This window comes from Mya arenaria, chromosome 15 (assembly GCF_026914265.1).
Source record: "Mya arenaria isolate MELC-2E11 chromosome 15, ASM2691426v1".
NCBI lineage: Eukaryota > Metazoa > Mollusca > Bivalvia > Myida > Myidae > Mya > Mya arenaria.
In genome coordinates this window covers 45,240,123-45,260,595 of record NC_069136.1, presented here as the reverse complement: position 1 = coordinate 45,260,595, position 20,473 = coordinate 45,240,123, and the positions used below count along the sequence as shown (strand labels likewise).

Here is a 20,473-nt window from a genome sequence, read left to right as displayed (position 1 = left end):
TATAACAAATACAAAGTATCTTTTTTGTAAACCGATTAAACTTAACATGTTTTCAAATTTTGTACAACTCATGCCAACCTTCGTGAGTTAAGTATATCTGATGAACGACAAATGTCTTCGTAGCAAAATCAATGAGTGAACATGAGACATACGCTTATCTGTATTCAATATCTATTCTGTTTTTGTTTATAGAAATTCTCGTTTTTGATCAAGAAATTTTCCGACATAATAATGACGAAATGTTTCTGCAGTTTAATTTGATAATATTAAATATTGTATAAAAATACATTGAGATCAATCTTTGAAAACGATTTTTGCCGTTGGTATTCGGCAAACTCACCGACTTAAACAACATATTAAGCAATATAAAAACCCACAGTGCCAAAACTATTGAAAGAACCGTTCATGATTTCACACGTCTAATTAGGGACGTACGCGACCCATTCTTCAATAAAAGTAAACGGGATAGCTGGGACCAGTAATCCTACTCCCAGGGTATAGTAAGGCAACCAGCCACCAGTAGTTCATCTTAAACAAGTCTGAAGAATGGTTTGGTTTCATTTAATTTCGATTTGATGGGATTCAAACTTGTACCTATAGTATAAGGTGTTTAATAATAAGATATTGTGTACTCTTTACCATCACGTAATGGTAACTTTGACTTGTTTTGTTACTTCATCTTATTTTAAAGGGACTGCACTCCGTATGATGAAATAGCGAAAAAAAAAAGAAAATTGTCGAAAACTGACATAATCTTGGTATCGATGTGTACAATGCATTGAAACTTAATAACTGAAGTACCACATAGTTTACAATTAATTTATTTTTCGCAGTGTTTTCGTATTTTTCCATTTTTTTTTTTACTGGGTATGTCTACCTAGAGGAATTCATTCCTTATGCGTGATTGGCTAGTCGATGTTATCACGTGATAGTAACGAGTTAGGTCTATAGCTTAATTATATCACCCGTTTAGAGTAAGCCCACACCGGCTCGAACCCGGTCTTCGCCACATTTCTTTTTTTTAATTTTGGTATTTTTCTTTTTTACAATTATGATATCAACGAGTAAAACATTTTATTAAATAATTGTCCTGAGATTCGTTACAGAAAAAAACTGTTTTTGGTGCCAATCTGGTGTACAGTCCCTTTAAACATTATTCCAGTAAGTAGGTAAAATCTACATATATAATGCACACTTTTCGTTGACTGTTATTTTCGGTTGAAAAAAGTCAGCCGTGATTTGAATAATTCACTTGCTATTTACTCTTAAAATAGTACCATGTCATGTTTATAGGTTTGAGCGACGACGGGCCTTTACATAACGCCTTAGACTAAGTCTTACTGTAAACTAAAGTCAACAAGAGCTATTACAGTTAACTTGTGATGAATAACTCCAGACGCCACCTAGACACAGACATGGTTGAATGTCGAGCTCATGGAATGGCAGTATTGGTTGGTACACAACAGCCAATGCTGACCAACATCCTATTAAATTACATGAGAGTAGGTGCAATACTTTTGGTGCTATATTTGTTGTACATTCAACGTAAGATGTTTTTGCCCATTTGCTACTAAGTCAAGGGCCATAACTCTTGTTAACCGAGTGAAATGTGAAAGAAATGGCTGGTGCACAACAGCCCACTTTGACAAACACCCATCAGGTGAAGTTTCATGTGAGTAGGTGCACAACAGCCCACTTTGACAAACACCCATCAGGTGAAGTTTCATGTGAGTAGGTGCACAACAGCCCACTTTGACAAACAACCATCAGGTGAAGTTTCATGTGAGTATGTGCACAACCATCTTTTACCTAGCTATGGGCTAAGATTCTTGTTAGACCTAGTAAAATGTGGAAGAAATGACAGGCGAACAACAGGTCATGTTAACCAATAATCCTATAAAGTTTCATGAGTTAAATGCCAAAAAAGAATTGTTCTACATGCGACACTATAATTTTCAGACCATTTTTACAAGGGTCATTACTCTTGTCAGACGAGTGAAATGTGAAAGAAATAGCAGGTACAGGTCAGCCCGTGCTGATCAAACATTCCTATGAAGTTTCATAACTTAAGGTTTAATACTTCTGGTATTACATGTGACACCTCATCATTGTCAGACCAAGTGAAACGTACAAGAAATGACAGGGGCCAGTCCATGCTGAACAAACATTCCTATGAAGTTTCATAACTTAAGGTTTAATACTTCTGGTATTACATGTGACACCTCATCATTGTCAGACCAAGTGAAACGTACAAGAAATGACAGAGGCCAGTCCATGCTGACCAAACATTCCTATGAAGTTTCATAACTTAAGGTTTAATACTTCTGGTATTAAATGTGACACCTCATCATTGTCTGACCGAGTGAAACGTACAAGAAATGACAGGGGCCAGTCCATGCTGACCAAACATTCCTATGAAGTTTCATAAGTTTAGGTTGAATTCCTCTGGTATTACATGTGACACCTCATCATTGTCTGACCGAGTGAAACGTACAAGAAATGACAGGGGCCAGTCCATGCTGACCAACATTCATTGAGTAGGTGCAATATTTATATAGAGCTCATAGCGATTTTCAGACCAGTCAAGGGCCATAACTACTGTAAGATTAAGTTTAATGTTAATTAGATCGCTGGAGCAAAACTGGCCATGCTGACCAACAATCCTACATTGTTGCACGAGTGTTTGTGCAATATCTTTGAGGTACATTTGACAGGACTTTTCCGATCCTTTTTATACCTTTTTATAACTACTGTTAGACTGAGCAAAATGTGAATTCATTCGCAGGTACACAAGTAATGTTGATCAACATTCCCACGAAGTAAGTGCAATACTTTTGGAACTACATGAAACACACTGTATTTCAGTGACGGTCACTAGTACGCGGGACAAATGTAACTTCAAACAGCCTGCCGAGATAATCTATAGCCGCAGATAATTTATAGCCTTGAATATAATAAACACATTGAATCAAGTAAATATTGTTTAATAACAGAAAACATGCATATGACAAACACACTTGTATAACCAGTCACAAAATAAATAAATAATATAAAATATGGTATAAAACTAAATTAAATTATTTCATACAATGCTTAATACAATATCTTTAATCATTTAAACCATTTGGTTACCATGGAAGCCTAACAACAGTGCAAAGAACACCGTCTAGGCTTTGATAATGTAAAGTCATGAAAGAAATCTTAAAATGCAATGCATAACTGCTGTTGTCAGCAGTTGCAGTAAAATTGCATATAACAATAATGTAATACAATGGAGGTTACAGGGACAAGCCCAGTGGTAAAGATTTAAAGCAGAAATCGTTTCTTGAAGCACATGGCTACGGTCCAAGAGACAATGAAGGAGAGACACAAATTGTACAGGCCAACACAGACGGACACCACATGCTTCAAGCGCATGGCTACGGTCCAAGAGACAATGAAGGAGAGACACAAATTGTACAGGCCAACACAGACGGACACCACATGCTTCAAGCGCATGGCTACGGTCCAAGAGACAATGAAGGAGAGACACAAATTGTACAGGCCAACACAGACGGACACCACATGCTTCAAGCGCATGACTACGGTCCAAGAGACAATGAAGGAGAGACACAAACTGTACAGGCCAACACAGACGGACACCACATGCTTCAAGCGCATGGCTACGGTCCAAGAGACAATGAAGGAGAGACACAAATTGTACAGGCCAACACAGACGGACACCACATGCTTCAAGCACATGGCTACGGTCCAAGAGACAATGAAGGAGAGACACAAATTGTACAGGCCAACACAGACGGACACCACATGCTTCAATATAGCTTTGTCACTAAATGATTGGGTGACCAACAAGGCACACACATGGGAGAAAATATCACAGTAATTTTAGGTAAAACATCATGGGGTAAACAGTGATCAGTTTTCAAATCTTCTTAAATGCTTTTTTTGGACTCGCATTTTTCATAAATACATGCTGGAGCCTCAAACTTAGATCTGCGAACATATTATTCCTGCTTATTCACATGTTTAAGAATATTGGGTCCCCAGGAAAACAATGAGTACTGTACAGGACTAACAGCAAAATAAATCACTGGGAAAATGGCAGATGGAAATAAAATACTGTTTTTTTCAATGTCTTTAAGTGCATTAAGGCATTCACACTACATTATAATATACTATTTCAAAATGTCTTCAAAACATCAACACGTATAATACTTTGTATCATGATTAAACATGACAATACAGTACATGTAAAATAAATGAACCAGTGTTTTTTGTTATTGTTTTTTTTTCTCAACTTTTTAAATAAAAATCAAATGCCATCTGTGTGGTTATAAGTGTCAATTACAAACATATTCTCAAACAAATCAAACTTCCAGTTTAACATGTTTTCCGCTTTTAGTCCGTGAAACTTTGTCCATGGTTGAATTCAGCATTTTCTTCGCCTCTCTGGCCTCTTTCATTGAGTTTACACGCACCGTGTTGTACCGACGCTGGATCTGTAAGGAATACGATATTTGTTTTATTCTAAATATGTGTCCATTCTAAATATATATGTATTCTAAATATGTGTGTATTCTAAATATATGTGATTCTAAATATGTGTGTATTCTTAATATATGTGATTTTAAATATGTGTGTATTCTAAAAATGTGTGTATTCTATGTATATGTGTATTATCAATATGCGTGTATTTGATGTTTTTGTTTATTCTTAATATGTATGATTCACAAAATGTGTATTCTAAGTAATGTTTTTTCCAAATATTTGTGTATTCTAAAATGTGAGGATTCTAAATATGTGTGTATTCTAAATATGTGTGTATTCTAAAATATGTGATTCTTAATATGTGTGTATTCTAAGTATATGTGTATTGTAAATGTGTGCATATTATATGCATACGAGTGTATTAAAAATATATGTGTATTCTTAATATGTGTGATTCAATATATGTGTGCATTCTAAATATATGTGTGTATTCTTAATATGTGTGTAATCTAATATATGTGTGTATTCTAAATATGTGTGTATTCTAAATATGATTTTATTCTAAATATGTGTGTATTTTACAATTATGTGTATTCTAAGTATATGTGTATTTATATCATATCTAAAGATTACAACTATTTGCACAAAAGAACCTGAATGGTTTAGTTTTCAGTTTGTAAAGTGTATTACCAAATAAAATGCCATAAGTTTACATACTGCATGGTACACACAAAATCATTTGTTGAATTGGTGATCCTAATATTATATTCACAAATAGTTGGTACTATGTAAACCATGCCACTTTCTATACCCAAACTTTTCTTGTATCTTATTATAGAAATATCGGGTCAAAGTTGGTTCTGGTTGTCCGTTAGCACAGTGGTTAGCACGCTTGCTTCCCAACAAGGGTTCAATTCCCTGCCTTGGTGCATGAAAGTTTGGTTTGTGGTCACCAAGCCTGACAAATGGGTTTTCTCCGTGCTAACAAGAGTGACTTACTTTTATTAGTTAATATAACTGTCTTCACATTTGTTGTAAAACAACTAAAGTTTTAACTAAACTAAAGTTGATTCCTGAGGCGAAAAAATGACCAATTGACATATTGGCTGTGATGTGAAATATTAGATCTTCACACGTTTTATTTTAAAATTATATTACACATATATATATATATATTCATCATTTATACATATATATATATATATATATATATATATATATATATATATATATATATATATTCATCATTTTTATGAAACAATCCTGAAATTTTCAATTAACTTTATTAAATATGACTTTGTTGGTTTAAAAACTAAGATTGCCCGCCAAGCTTGAATACTTACCTCTGACAGAAGCCTATCTGCCTCTGGGAATTTCTTGTGTAGGCCCCGATTTTCTCCTTCCAGCACTTCATCTAACGGGGCCTCCTCTGTAGTCACACGCTCACACATCTCCCGCAACATCTGGGCCTTTCGGTCACCCTGGGTTACCCGCGGGGAGCTCTTCATCTCTGCCTGTGGGAGGAGGAAATGGTATGGTGATTTCGTAGATAGATATTTTCAGTGAGTTTAAAGGAGTTAATAAAGAAGTGATTCTGGCATATTTGTTAAAATTTTGTTACAACTCTTGAGTTATTTTAAAGGTTTTCAATGAAAATGTTTAACAATAGAAATGAGATTAAAACTGTTACTAGTAAAAAAGTAAAAAATCAAAATCTGCAAAAATCCATGAGAGTCGAATATGACATTCCGGATCAAAACGCAATACTAATAACCCTTTTATTAAATTCATTACTGGTTAGATCACTTAAAAGCTTGATTTTTTCATAATAAATGTCATTTTTACAATGCACTGTTTTGTTTTATGATGTCGTTTTAACATTGTGCAACGACTTGTTATGACGTGACATAATGCACCAGAGTGGAATACGGACTACTGTATTTTGCGATATGTATTGCGTGTGGATTTATGATGGGCATAAAATAAATTTCAATATATATGAACAAGAAACATTTGTTTCAGTTATAGCTGTATGCTAATGAACACTGATAATAAAACAACAGTTTGCAGTCAAGGGTTACAGCAATTTATAACATGCTTTCCTGTAGAAAAATTTATCAATGAGATATATTGTTGTCTCACAAGTGTAAAAACAGGGAAGTAACTCTTTGATAGCAGTCAGTCAAAATAATTTTAACATTTTGCCTCTCCAATCTAAACATTAGATTCCCTTATCTTGATAAAATATTTCGAACCATGGAAAAGGTCTTTAATTTGAGTGAAAGTTACCTTAAGTAGCGGAGCGTTTTATCCAAAAAAGACAAACTCCAGTCCGTATTGAAGTTGTATTCTAACATTAAATGTATCTCTGGATAGAAGAACCAAAAGTATTTCTTATTTTGTTTGGTTCACATGTGCATGATTTGCATTATTTGTAAAGAATGCATTCAATTCGTGAAGAAATATTCTGATTGGACAGAAGATCGATGACATAATTTGAAAGGACATGACATCAAGATTGAATTTGGCATACTTTTCAGATTGAATAATATTTGATGTCGTCAATATATTTGTTCTGAGAGCGAAAGTTGATATTTCTAACATAAAAAATGGCTTTTAATGATCTCTTGACGAAATATAATTAATATCGCACTGAAACAAACAATTAATTATCCTCCATATCTTCTTCCCTCACATAAAAGCATTATTAGAGTTAATAAATGCGCAAAAAATCCATAAAAAATATTAACTCAAACCAAACTAGAAACAAAAGAAATTAAAATGTAACCTTTTCAAATGTATCAAATTTACAATTAAACCATCAAAATCTACAGTTATTAATATATCAAAGCATATTCTTTGTCACAGCTCGTAAGAAACCAAACCCCAATAAAGCATGAGTTAGTTCCAGTGAATGCCTCCACAGACTTACTTTTGGCTTCTTTGGGTGATAAATTGATGGCTGTCCAAGGAATTAAACACAGATACATTATTTTTAGAAAGGTATTACATTAACAAAACTCTACTAAATACTTAGTACAAGCATAATATGTAGAAGTTGAAAAAATGGTATTTAGTGAGAATAGTTCAAATTCTCAAAATAGCACCGCATTTAAAAAATAGAGTGTTTGTCTTCTTACACACATTTTAAAGAGTGGTAAGGTCTGCAGGTTTTTTTGTTTTGATTTGTTTAACTCTTAAACCATTTAATTCCATAATGAATATAACAAAAAAACAACAACATATAACCAGCAGAAAGGCAAAAAAAAAACCCAGGTCATGGGTAGTTTTGCGAGTCAGTCCAGAAACACAAAACAAACTATTTATTTATTGCGGCCTTGTGTTGTTCTTATATCCTGGAAAGAAACTGAACCAGACAGATATGTATCTGAGATCAAAATGTTTGAAAAAAGTTTCACAGCGTTTTTATAATCATGACATAAATCTCCAGCCCTTACCTTCCTGTATGGCTCCACGGGCTTACTGATCCTGTCCAGGCAGGCGGCAGGGTCCCGGTACACAAGCTCATGGCCAAGGGCGTACTTCAGGGCTTTGATATTACCATGCATATCTAAAATAAGACAAGAGATGTTTGTCAAACATTATGCTCCCCCTGAGCGCCATGTCAGGAATATTTGGACAATTGAATGAAGTATGCATGGACCGAAATGACAGCTGATTTGTCATTAACATTGGATGCCTTTGAGGCAGTTTTAAGATCATGACCTTTCAAAAGTGTGAGGATAGTAGGAACAGTTTTTAATCATGTTCAGATGATGACTGATATTTGCAGATGAAGATGTATCCTCTTAGCAGCAGGGAATAAGTAAATATAACGTAAATATTAATGACCTATATGAGTTGTGACCTTTAACTGTGACTCTATGACTTCATACTCCATAGAGGTCATCTACCAGGTACTGGTCACCCCAACCTAAATGTCATGTTTAAGGGTCATTAGTGCAGGCATTGTCGAGTTATCACACAGACTAGCTTTTTGCTTTAAAGGTCACTGTGACATTGACCTTTGACCCCTAAAATCAATAGGAGTTATAATATTGGCCAGGCCCAACCTCTTAGTGAAGTTTGAGGGCCATGGGTGCAAGCATTGTTGAGTTATTGCTCGGACAACCTTTTTAGCAATCATCATTCTATGCATTAAATAGGCATGTAATTCCTAGTCCAATGTGTACTCTCAGACTCAGGGGTCGAAACATTCCTCTACCTTTAGGTGGTATATAGGAGCCGTCCTCGTCACAATCCAGCAATATCTCATAACCCTTGTACTTGTTGGACTGGTTACTGTCTTCAACTTTCTTTTTTCTGCGCCGTGTAGGTTGTAGGGCCTCTGTCTTGTCAGCCTTTTCAGCTTCCTGGTCATCAACCTGTCCGGCAAATTTGGTTTCTAATTGAATATGTGCTATTAAATGAATTATCATGGAGTGAAAGCAAAACCATTGTGTATGTGCCTGTTTATCTCATGTCACTTCAAAATCTTTTTCACTCAAACCCTACATGTAAGAATTGTTTTATCGGTATACTGTGTTTAGAATGTGTGGCATCTTACAATTGTTCAATGTCAAGTAATGTGAAAGGATAGACATGATTTGTTACTTTCTGAACAAAATCATAAAATATAGTGTAGACCAAATAATATATAAATTCCTAAATGGTTTTGCTGTCCAAAGTCTCAATCTTTATCACATATTGATTTGATTTCTAAGCCAATTCAATTCTGTATGAAAATCACTAAAAGGAAAGGGAAGAGGTAATTATATAAGCTTTCAGATATCTCCTCCATCCTTACAATGATACATGTATAATATGTGTTTCAATGTATTTCATGAAATAAAAAATGTTCAAACTAAATGCATTTTAAGATCTTAAGTAACGAAATTCTTAAAGTACAATTACAAAAGAATGAACCTGTGTCATGAAGAATGCATCTCCATCTTGTTTCCCTTGTCCCTTCTCCTCTGTCTGCACTTTATCACCTTCTCTCATTTCAGTCTGTGCTTCTGACCTTTGACCTTCATTCTTAACACGTGACCTTGACCTCTGACCTTCAGTGGGAGTGCCTGGGATGGGTGGTAGCGGTTTCTGATGATCAATGGTCGCTGAGGTGCGAGACTTCTCTGGCTTTGGCTCGGTTGGGGGTTTCGGGGCTTCCAGCATTAGCAGCTGGTCAACTGGGATTTTGGGGATCTTTGGTACAACTGAGTTCACCTGGAAGTTAGAAAATAGGAAAGTGAACATGAAAAATGGCATCCAATTCTTAGCATTATCTCAAACTGACTTACTTTATAGTTTTCTATTTTCATTTGGCCTTTGAATACTCATCAATTTCAACATGTTCTTATAGCGGCTTCTCATTGTGCTGAACAATTTAGTCTTACATCAGTACAGAGAACATACTTAGAATTAAGAATCACATTGATTTTTGGCCCTGATTCTTGAAGAAAAGAAATTGAGGTATCATCACAGCCTTGGAGTCATTGTCAGCGTCTTAACAGTTTAAATAGTTACAATTAAACCTTTACCATGAATCAAAACTGTTTAAGATTTTAAAATGACACATGGTTAACAAGTTGCCAGAGACAATACACAAGGCCCTTAACTGGCCCTTAACTCTTACTCCAAAGCCAGGCCCCTAATTCTGACTTTAACTATTGAGGAGTTATGTCCCTTTTTCAGCATTTGCTCTGCGAAGCTCTTGTTTTCAAAAGCTTTGTCATATAACTTACATGTCTCGACCTCCTCATCTTCACTTCAACAGGTGGTTTTACAATCTCTGCTTCCTTTTTCCTGAAAAAACACCAAGGATCACATGTACATCATTTTTATTTGAACAAAATGATTTTGTGATAATACTTCAGTGCTGCAATACAGACATTAAAAAGACACAAGAGGAAGACAGCACCTGTACAAATAAGCTAGTCTTTTTATTGAGAAATTGGTAACAATGGTAAACTTGAATACCTGATAGTCCCATATACTTGTGTTATCATTCCAAAGGGTTTTACTTACTGATTATATTTATGTAAAATAAATTACCTAAGATACCCTACAGAAAGTTGTTGCAGTTTGGGTTTTCTTTCTCCATTTCAAGTGGAAGATAAAATGACCAAATTCCTGCAATATTTCAGGGCCAAAACAGCTTGTTTGTAAACTTTTTCCGTATAATTCTTACATCAATTTTTTCTAATGATACCAAAATCATAATATGGCATCAAAACGCATCCAGATTTCACATAATAGTACACAGGATACCTTTATAATATCTTGTGTCCCTAATTGAAAGCTATTGGCATCCTAGATTGTTACTAAGGTCATATTTGTAACATGTACTCTTACCGTTCCCATTTGTAATTTAAGTACTCATTATCTCCCTTAGACCATAAGGCTGACTGTTTCCTGTCCTTGACCATATTGTAACAACAAATGTTTCCTGTTGTTTTTCTATAAAACCTAAATTTTTATACCTTGTGACTGCCAGTACAATAGTTTTTCAAAAGAAAGAACCCATTTATAATAAAAAAAATTGACTTGAACATCTGAATTAATCTAAACTCTTTATTAAATGAAAAGGGCAAGTCCCTTTTAATGTAATATTTAACCTTGAAAGGGACCAAACCCATAAACTTCTGAGTGAAAGGTGGACACCAATTTCACTTAACCATCTTACAACTAAGGCTCGTTATTAAATCAAGCAGTAATCAGAATAGATAAACAAACCTGAATCTCGGATGTAACATATTACAGAAATAGATAAATACATCTTCGTACATCACCCAAGAACCTTTTTTTTCTGTGTTCAGAGGATTAACATGTATTATCAGCTGCAAATATCTCTAAATATATGTGCTTGTATAATAAACTGAGCAAACAAGTACCTCTTTATCCGTATGCCCAGCCTGTCACCCAAGAACCTCTGCAGTAGGGGCGGGTCACCGCTGTTCTCTGTAGTCAGCGGGTTGTCATGTATAATCAGTTCTACCAGCATGGGCCACGCTGCCACAGATAGCAATGCCTCTTCATCTTCAATCTGGGGGATGATTGTCAAAGTTCAATAATCAAGAAATGAGAACTAATTGGTACAGCCTACAGTATTTAACTCCGCTTTAAGTCAAGCCAACTAGCAACTCTACCTCCATTTATTTAGTTCTATCGCACCATTAAATCCATATTACCACATGAAATGTTCCACAATATTTTTTGGAAAATATACACACCTATCACCAGTTAATGTAATTATCAATGGACAAGGATCTATGGATAACAATTTAGATAGTAAGGAAAGTGAATACTTCTCAATAGCACATTTCTTTCAACTTTCCTTAATCTATGGTGAAAAGGAACACTTTAAATGTCCTTGAAAAGTTAAACAATCGATATACTAGTATATATAAACATGTATTTCATGCAAGAAATATTAGCCAGACGGCTATAATGATAATCTTCAAACTTATGCATTGACTTTTCTTTTATACTGGTCGCTGATCAGACACAGTGGTTATTTCCCTTTGTCAAGGGAAAGCACAGGGCTTGAAAAATCGTTACATACTCACACACATACTTGTCATAAATTTAATTGATATTATTATAGTGAAACACAGGCTACAATTCTGGTTTACCGCAGTATGCTGATTCTTATTTTAATAGAAATAAATGGCCTTAGCATGGTAAATAAATCAGCAGCAGTAATTTGAAACCCCCAAACATGATTAAATTGTTTGGAAAGAAAACAACAAGTAAACTCTTTTCTGAAAAATACCCAAAGATTAAATGTATTGAATTATAAAAAAGTCATACAGGTCTCTATTTACCTTGTTGTAAGCCAGATTAAGAGCTCTGAGGTCAGGAAAGGGAGGCAACTGAGATCCGTCTCCCAGTTGTCCCCCCTGCCGTTCTTCATCCACAGTGTTGAAGGTCACCTCCTTCTCAAGTTCAAGGTCAGTCAGATCCTTGGACAGCATGGTTAGGTCTTCAGTGAGGGGGTCTGTTGAGTAATAAAAGAATATTGACCACTATGATATCTATGTTAGAAATTAGACTTTCAATCAACAAGCCTGAATAGTAACAATATCAATGTCGATTACTATTTGACTCTTAAACCTGCACTCTCACAGATTTACCATTTTTCCAACTTTTTTTTATTTTCTGTCATGGAATTGGCAAATTTTTTGGTAAATGTCTGCTAACCAGTGATGGAAGACTGATGACAAAAGATCAGATCGCAGATTTTCATATTTCCATTCCAAATTTAATGGCTTAAACCAATACTAACCGTTTAAGAAAAATGCATAACACATTAATTTTGGGACGGAAATATGAAAAGTTGCGATCTGATCTTTTGTCAGCATTCTTTTAAAACTGGCTTGCAGATATTTTCGTAAAAATTTGCTTGTTCCAAGGCAAATAATTAAAAAGTTGTCAAAACATTCTATCTGTGAGAGTGCAGCTTTAATATCTGTAAAAACCAGGATATGTGAAGTCTTAATTTATATAAGCCCATTTTTTAACATCAACAGAACTAGACTAGATAATTTTGAAAAATGCTATGCCATCTTTTATATTGTTTTTCTCTTATTTTTTTTAACAGTTTCCATGTTACATATATGTCGTAGCAAGCGCTGAGTGGGCATTTTCTAAACATGAAAGCAGTTAGCACCTTGTTGATGCTGACAATGACGACAATGTTGTCATGGAAATGTTCTTCAGTAAGCTTCGTAGGTTTTTCCAAAGATGGACATATCGGAACATTAGCAACATTGGAGCTTATACATCTCCTTTGTCTCGGGAATATAAAGTCTCATTTCAATACATCAACTAGTTGTAGAGACAGTAACTTAAGTGTGCTTACATGCAAAACCTTACCAAGAATTTCTCAGGCTCAGTTTAGTAATAAATGGCCATAATTTGCATTACATGTAAACAGGCAAGGTAGAGAATTCTAACTTAATTGATTAAATACTTAAAGTCTCATTTCAATACATTGTGTAGTTGATGAGATAGTACCTTAATTGTGCTTACATGCAAAACCTTACTCAGAATTTCTCAGTTTCTCAGTTGAATAATTTAGGGCCTTGATTTGCACTAGATATGCAAGGTAGAGATATCTAACTTGATTGTTTAAGTATCTGAAGTTTCAATGCAATACATAACATATTTGCTGAGAAAATGACCTAAATATGCTTACATTCAAAACCTCAGCCAAGGTTTGACGCCAACGCCAATGTCAGTGCGAATAGTATTATCTCATCATCTTTAGATAGTTGATGAAAAATTATATAACTACAAATAAAAATTAAAGTAAGGTCGTACCATCGCTAAGTTCAATTTAAGACCACCAGACTGTGTTAAACCTTAATTTGTTGGAGCCCAATTTTATAACCTTCACAGTACCAGACTCCAGAATTTAGACCACTGCTATACCATCCTTCATGTTATTTCCCATTATTTTTTGTATGATTTTCATGCGACACTTATGTCGTAGAAAGCTCAGAGGGGGCATTTTCTAACACATGAAAGCATTAGCACCTTGTTGATGCTGACAATGACGACAATAGACGTTGTGTAACATTGTTGTCTTGGAAATGTACTTCACACATACATGTATACAATCAGATACAGGAAATGAGGATTCTAAGTTATATATTATAAAGTAACTGGTCCAATACTTAAAACACTATTATACAGAATCTAGAATAAAATGTTAATAAAATTATACAAAATTTAGAAATAAAATGGTAAACATAATACTAGTGCCGTTCAAACATATACATTTTGGCGTAAGGAACATTGCGGCATACTGGCTTATTATATATATATATATATATATAAACAGTGGATTAAAAGCTTTGAAATTATGACCACAGATATCTACCCACCTGGCTGTACTGGATCCCCATTTTTCTCTGGGCCCTTCTGTTCAGATATCTCTGTAGGGACAGGTGTCGACTGGGGCACATCTGTAGTGTTCTCTTTCACAATTTTATTAGGGGCCACTCGAGGGGTCACATCCTTTGACCTCATGCCCCTGGCTGACCGACGACCCCCTTTCTCTGCAGAACGTCTTAGTTTCTTAGCATCTTTTTCATCATCATTGGGCACCACCTTGCCCTCCACAGATTTCAACATTGGAACATAGTAAATATCATTCTTCTCCAGGTTTAAATGCTTGAGGCTGAAAAACAAATTTCGCTATTCAAACTCTCGTTTTTTTTCATTATTAAGTCTTTTGGTTCTAATTTTACTATGTAGAATTGTATTAATGTTTGCCAAGGGCCATAATTACAAACAGTCTCAAGTCTGAATTCAGAGATAAGAGACAAAACTGCAAATCTTCATTTCATTGTAACTTTCTTTTTTAGTTGAGTTTGGTGATGAAAATTGCTGGATTTTATAACTATTCAGAATTGCACGATCATTAACAGTTATTTTTGTGAAGCAAATGAAATAAAGATAATTCTTTGTTATTTATTATAAGTGCTTTTCTGTGTCTAAGTCTAGACTTGGACTATCATGGCACCATGTAAAGAAAACAGACACCAACAGAAAAACATGAAAATTCTACTTTCAAAGAATTGAGATCACAGTTTCAACTACGGTAAGAAAAAATACACTACAGATTGTTCAAAACATTTCTATGTTGAAAGTAATTAACACATTAAAAGTGAAGATAGTAGGAAGTTTATCTCTCCCGAATATGGTTATAATTACTGCCTGCCTACTCGAGATCATATTAAGTTATTGACATTTTTTGTCCAGCTGCTAGTGCTGAAATTTTGATTTTTTACCTGCATACTTTAAAGCTGCACTCTCACAGATTTACCACTTTTACAACTTTTTTTATTTTTCGTCTTGGAAAGAGCAAATTTTTGCATAAACATCTGCAAACTAATGATAAAAGATTGCTGACAAAAGATCAGATCGCAGATTTTCATATTTTCATTCGAAAATTAATGTTTTATGGCTTAAACCGTTACTAATGGTTTAAGAAAAATGCATAAAACATCAATTTTTGAACTTGAATATAAAAATCTGCGATCCATTTTTTTGTTAGTGCAGCTTTAAACATGGTATTACTCATCCTCACCTTTTATCTCAAGTAAATTTAGGTATTTGCACAGTACCTTGAAAGTCCAGCGAGGGCAGCAAACACAGACACATCCTCCAGTCTGTTGTCATCCAGCAGCAAAATCTCCAGTTTGGAAAACCTCAGAATCTCTTGTTTACTGCAACAAGATGTTTAAGATTATAATATCATTAGCATTGTAGCAGTAGAATATCCAGCTTGGAAAACCTCAGAATCTCTTGTTTACTGCAATAAGATGTTTAAGATTATAATATCATTAGCATTGTAGCAGTAGAATATCCAGCTTGGAAAACCTCAGAATCTCTTGTTTACTGCAACAAGATGTTTAAGATTATAATATCATTAGCATTGTAGCAGTAGAATATCCAGCTTGGAAAACCTCAGAATCTCTTGTTTACTGCAACAAGATGTTTAAGATTATAATATCATTAGCATTGTAGCAGTAGAATATCCAGCTTGGAAAACCTCAGAATCTCTTGTTTACTGCAACAAGATGTTTAAGATTATAATATCATTAGCATTGTAGCAGTAGAATATCCAGCTTGGAAAACCTCCATACATCTTGTTTACTGTAATATTCCAAGGCAATAACTTAAAGAGAGTGAAGGATATGTGTGTACAAGTTTGACATGCAATATGTATATCTTTAAATCATATTTCTATCGAGGCATTAGTTTCTGTAGTAAAATACATGATTACAACACATGACAATGACAATGCACCAATCTATTTTGTTCTCAGACCACCAGGTAATGCAACATACATGTATGTAGTACACACAGTCATGAAATAGAATGAAAAACATATGTACAACCAGTCTTACTTGGAATCGTCATATTTGGGCATGGCCATGTTAGGTGGTAGTGAATGTAGTCCATTCCCAGTTAGGTGAAGCACCTTAATGTTCGGCACCAGGCCTAGTGTTAGAATATCATCTTGAGACAAGTTGTTGTATGAAAGGTCCAACACCTCGAGGAAGGGGTAATCTCCAAAGTTAGGCTTGATGCTACGTAGACCGTTCAGCGGCATCTCTAGCTCTCTCAGGATGGGGAAGCCTCTGAATGCCTCTGAAAGGGTCAAATCAATAAGCTCTTGTTTTATGTACTGGTGATGATGTGTCTTGAGTAATTGATATTGATGTTTCGATGATCAATTATAATTGGAAATTGATTGGAGGGGCCTGAAAGTGGTCACAATCTATTGTTTTTGGTAATAATTGATCATCAATTCAACCAGCAAGTTGTTTTTCTTCTTTCCTCTCATTATTTACATTCAGTTAATTTCTGCAAATTTTCTCCATTGAGTCAATTTATACATTCAGAAGTATTCAGTTGTTATTGTTTACAAAAAGGCCGAAAGTAACAATAAATAACTTCAAACATAAACATAACATAATCATAGTTTAAGAGTTGTACAGTTATAAAACAAGAATTAAGGTATTGTCAAAAAACGATTGTACTATTGTTAATCGGTTACTTGAGTGGAACCGATTATCGATAGTCAAACTGGAAACTGTTCCCAACACTAGTAATTAAACATTCATTTAAAAAAATGTTTACATTATGTTATATGATTTGCAATTAATTTATCAGTCAAATTCTTACAATGGTGCCTATCTTACCAAACGGTAGGAAGTTTTCGCTGGCGTTGACATAGGCAACATTATCAAACAAGGCAAGATCCTCCTCCTTTACATCAGTCATTTCCTTCCCAGCAATGTTCACAGAACACAAGTCTGTAGGGTCTTCCACACAGCAATGTCGCATCTGAGAATTGGTAATGGAAAACATATGTACGCTTCGAAAGAAAAGAAATATACGGTATATGAAAATCATACATGTATGTAATAATATTTTTAAGACAATAACAATTATATATATATGCAAAAGAGAATCCATGAACTGTAGAAATTATTTTTTATATACCTTGATTGTAGGAATGAATCAGCATTTCAACTGGACAGCTGATTATTATAATGTTAATATTTAATGAGCACTTAAGTTTTTTCAGCATCATCCGTATTGAAAAAAAATGGACCAGTAAATAAAAAAAACAGAATGATATTTATTTTGCCTTTGATGAAAAAATCATCAAAAAAACACTTTTAAACTTCATCTCTTTGTCACAAATAGAAAATTTTAGATTTCCATTATCTCTAGTTTTGCTGAGGATACTTATGATAAGATCGAAGTACCAAAAATGAAAAAATAATTCTGGACAAATGTGTATAACAATGAACAGTTTGAGCCTAACTGTCATTATTTTACTCCCCTCGATCTTAAGTTTGTAACAAAATCTAACAATCATTGAATAGCTGTGAACAAAAAAATGATCAGTGGTCTACCAACCCTATGTTTTGCAAGAAGTATGAAAACAATCCCTTTATATTGGCTAAAATATGTCTGAGAAACTGTCATGTAAGAGACAAAAAAAAGTTTTTAACGTTATATATATAACAAACATTGAACGACTTTGAAATAAATTACCAACGCTATGTTTTAGAAAGAAATATGAAAACAATCCCTGGCCTGTATATGTCTAGTGTCAGCGTTTTTTTCCAAACTCAAAGTCTTATTCGGATATCTCATAGTTATATTGGTCCCAGGTTTTGGCAAATATTAACAGTGTTTGATGACCCCCTTGTTATTGAAGCTTGATCAACATTATACTACATCCTTAAAACATACCAGGAAAAAGCCGTCAAGTGTAGGAACATCTTTTTCTTCCTCATCTTCCTGTTCATCTGCCACATGCAGCTGTTCTGTTAAAGAGGTGCCCTGCTTTTCTGCCCTTCGTCTTTCTTCCTTGATCCTAGCATATGTCTTCGGCTTAGTGCACAGGATGGCCTTAAATCGCCTCCTCTGCTCTGCCCTTTGAGCAACCAGCCATGCACCATCAGCTTAAATTCAATTTTTATATTTATGTTAAGTGACTAACACATCCCTAGTAATAAGCACTAAGCACACAACAGTAATACTCTTGTTTAACTCGCTTTAAAATATATATAGGGAGCTCCAGATAAAAAATTATTTGGGCAAGTTTAATTCTACTGCAAGATTTTTATTCAAAAATGTATGTTGATTTGATGTCCCCGTTTTTTTTTAAGTTTTCAAAGTGTGCTTACTTAAATGACCATACTCATGTTTTAGTAAAATTCATTTTTTTTTACAATAACGAAATAAAGTGTGGCAAATCATTAGGAGTGTTAAAACTAAACTGACAGATAGAACCCTTTAACAAATGAAGATATAAGATTATGCTCAAATATTGTCTTTGTATTCCATGTTTCTTAAGTGTGTTAGTAATGTGATTAAAAAAAAGGATTAAATGTTAAGACATCCTTATGAATGTGAATGAGTCCTTGTGGGCGTGTGGTTTTGCTGTCAGTTTTCTAATTTTTCCTTGACTGTACCAGACTGAGTTCGCTCCCCACTAAACCAGAATATTATTTAAGAGAAGAACGTTGAGAATATGTTAGTAGGTAAAAATGACAGAAAAAGGTGAGGACTGGTCTTTACTTGAAATTAAAGAGCATTGCTTTTCGATACCAATATAACCTTAAATTTTTTGACTGCAAAGTCACACAAGACTCATTGACGGCATGTAACGATATGTATTTATTTTCAATTTGTGAGGAAATTTGATGTATTTTTAACTGTTGTCATTATTTTTTACTAAAGTAACACATTTAATGTAACTTTATGACATGCATATCACTCAACATCACTCGATTGGACAAGTTTCACCAGCCTGTTTAATTGATTATTATTATTTAAATCATTGTGTTTTAATTACTAACACATCTAACATATATCAAGATAACCTATAATATGGCTATACATTTTATTTTACTTATAGATGTTACGAAAGGACCTTGTGTTAGGGAGATTGAATTTTGTATAGGATGGTTATAAAACCATCTTTATAACGAAGCTATTATCATGTAAACAGTAATTAAACCTTCTAGAAGAGTGCCCTTAGTGTAAGGCTGAATCAAACCCACAAATGCTGTAGAACGTGTGGATAAGAACCAGCCACCTGGTTAGCTAAGTTAATTAGAGTGCCCTGCAAGTGTTCCGGCGATTGTTGGTTAAAGCCCAAACCAAGCACACTTTTCCTCCCAGGTTTACTTTAATGCCAGAACACTTGCATTGAACTCTACAGACTTGGCTTACTGGGAAGCTCGTTCTTATACACTCACACTACACTGTTTGAAGTTTAATTAAGTAATAAGTTACTAACTAATATTTTTTTTATAAAATAGATGGACAAGTTTTGCTTGCTACTACATAAATGAAACTATATATCAGAGTTAAGATACCGTAATACCTTCCTCTTCAACATTATGCCTTATTAAAGTTCTGACAGGGAAGCAGTTGGCTGAAATGGCTGGTAAACCGTCATCATATTTTATTCCTGTTACGGCCGCCATCTTGTAAACATTGCTACGGCAACCTTTCCGGTGCTCGGCGCGATATCATTATACACATATTGCAGGAAACCAGTAGTTTGGTTACCTACTACTATAAAATGTCAACTTCAGTCAAATTTTGCGCAAAAGTTACTTCCCTTTTTAATATTTACACTCAGTCATCGATACAAAATAAGAAAGAAGGGACTGTTCAATGATATTATTATTAAGGCCTGACTGTTCTCTGGAAGTTTATACTAGCCTTAGTGTTTATTTCGTTACAATAAACAAATAAATATGTTCATTTCAACTGGTGTTCCGATGTTATTGAATGAAAATGAATTTTGAAAATCCTATTCTTGACCAACATAAGTTCATAGCTAGAATTTTTATCATTTCTTGTTAACATATCCGATGTGCATGCAAAATATGATGCATAGTTACCCCAAGTTATTTTGATAAAATATAAAAGGCTT

General features: G+C 34.4%; 2 protein-coding genes across 3 annotated transcripts; one reads left to right on the top strand and one right to left on the bottom strand.

Moving 5' to 3' along the window:
• Window positions 1–1,618: 1,618 nt before the first annotated feature.
• Window positions 1,619–3,837, top strand: LOC128219418 (uncharacterized). The gene is made up of 2 exons (XM_052927227.1): window positions 1,619–1,727; window positions 3,278–3,837. Exons 1-2 carry the CDS (start codon window positions 1,619–1,621, stop codon window positions 3,835–3,837), a joined length of 669 nt encoding a protein of 222 aa, XP_052783187.1.
• On the bottom strand, window positions 2,969–20,041 carry LOC128218757 (X-ray radiation resistance-associated protein 1-like). Of its 2 annotated transcripts, XM_052926445.1 has the most exons (15): window positions 19,916–20,041; window positions 18,274–18,485; window positions 17,208–17,352; window positions 16,410–16,653; window positions 15,624–15,725; window positions 14,379–14,674; window positions 12,315–12,487; window positions 11,382–11,533; window positions 10,233–10,293; window positions 9,415–9,714; window positions 8,714–8,873; window positions 7,947–8,059; window positions 7,421–7,450; window positions 5,832–6,002; window positions 2,969–4,499 (listed from the first exon to the last, which is right to left on the bottom strand). In XM_052926445.1, the coding sequence occupies exons 1-15, from the start codon at window positions 20,016–20,018 to the stop codon at window positions 4,368–4,370; spliced, it is 2,394 nt and encodes a 797-aa protein (XP_052782405.1). In that variant the 5' UTR covers window positions 20,019–20,041; the 3' UTR covers window positions 2,969–4,367. The 2 variants fall into 2 exon arrangements, with proteins under 2 accessions (XP_052782405.1, XP_052782406.1); XM_052926446.1 differs by lacking the exon at window positions 7,421–7,450.
• Between the last annotated feature and the right edge of the window lie 432 nt (window positions 20,042–20,473).

Excerpts from the sequence above, each read along its gene's own strand:
- LOC128219418 (XM_052927227.1), top strand. The coding sequence starts at position 1,619 with ATGGCTGGTGCACAACAGCCCACTTTGACAAACACCCATCAGGTGAAG. Across the intron at positions 1,728-3,277 it reads CCCATCAGGTGAAGTTTCAT|GTTACAGGGACAAGCCCAGT; the intron begins GTGAGTAGGTGC and ends AATACAATGGAG.
- LOC128218757 (XM_052926445.1), bottom strand. The coding sequence starts at position 20,018 with ATGGCGGCCGTAACAGGAATAAAATATGATGACGGTTTACCAGCCATT. Across the intron at positions 17,353-18,273 it reads CACTTGACGGCTTTTTCCTG|ATGCGACATTGCTGTGTGGA; the intron begins GTATGTTTTAAG and ends ACCAATTCTCAG. Across the intron at positions 7,451-7,946 it reads CCGTGGAGCCATACAGGAAG|CCATCAATTTATCACCCAAA; the intron begins GTAAGGGCTGGA and ends TTCCTTGGACAG.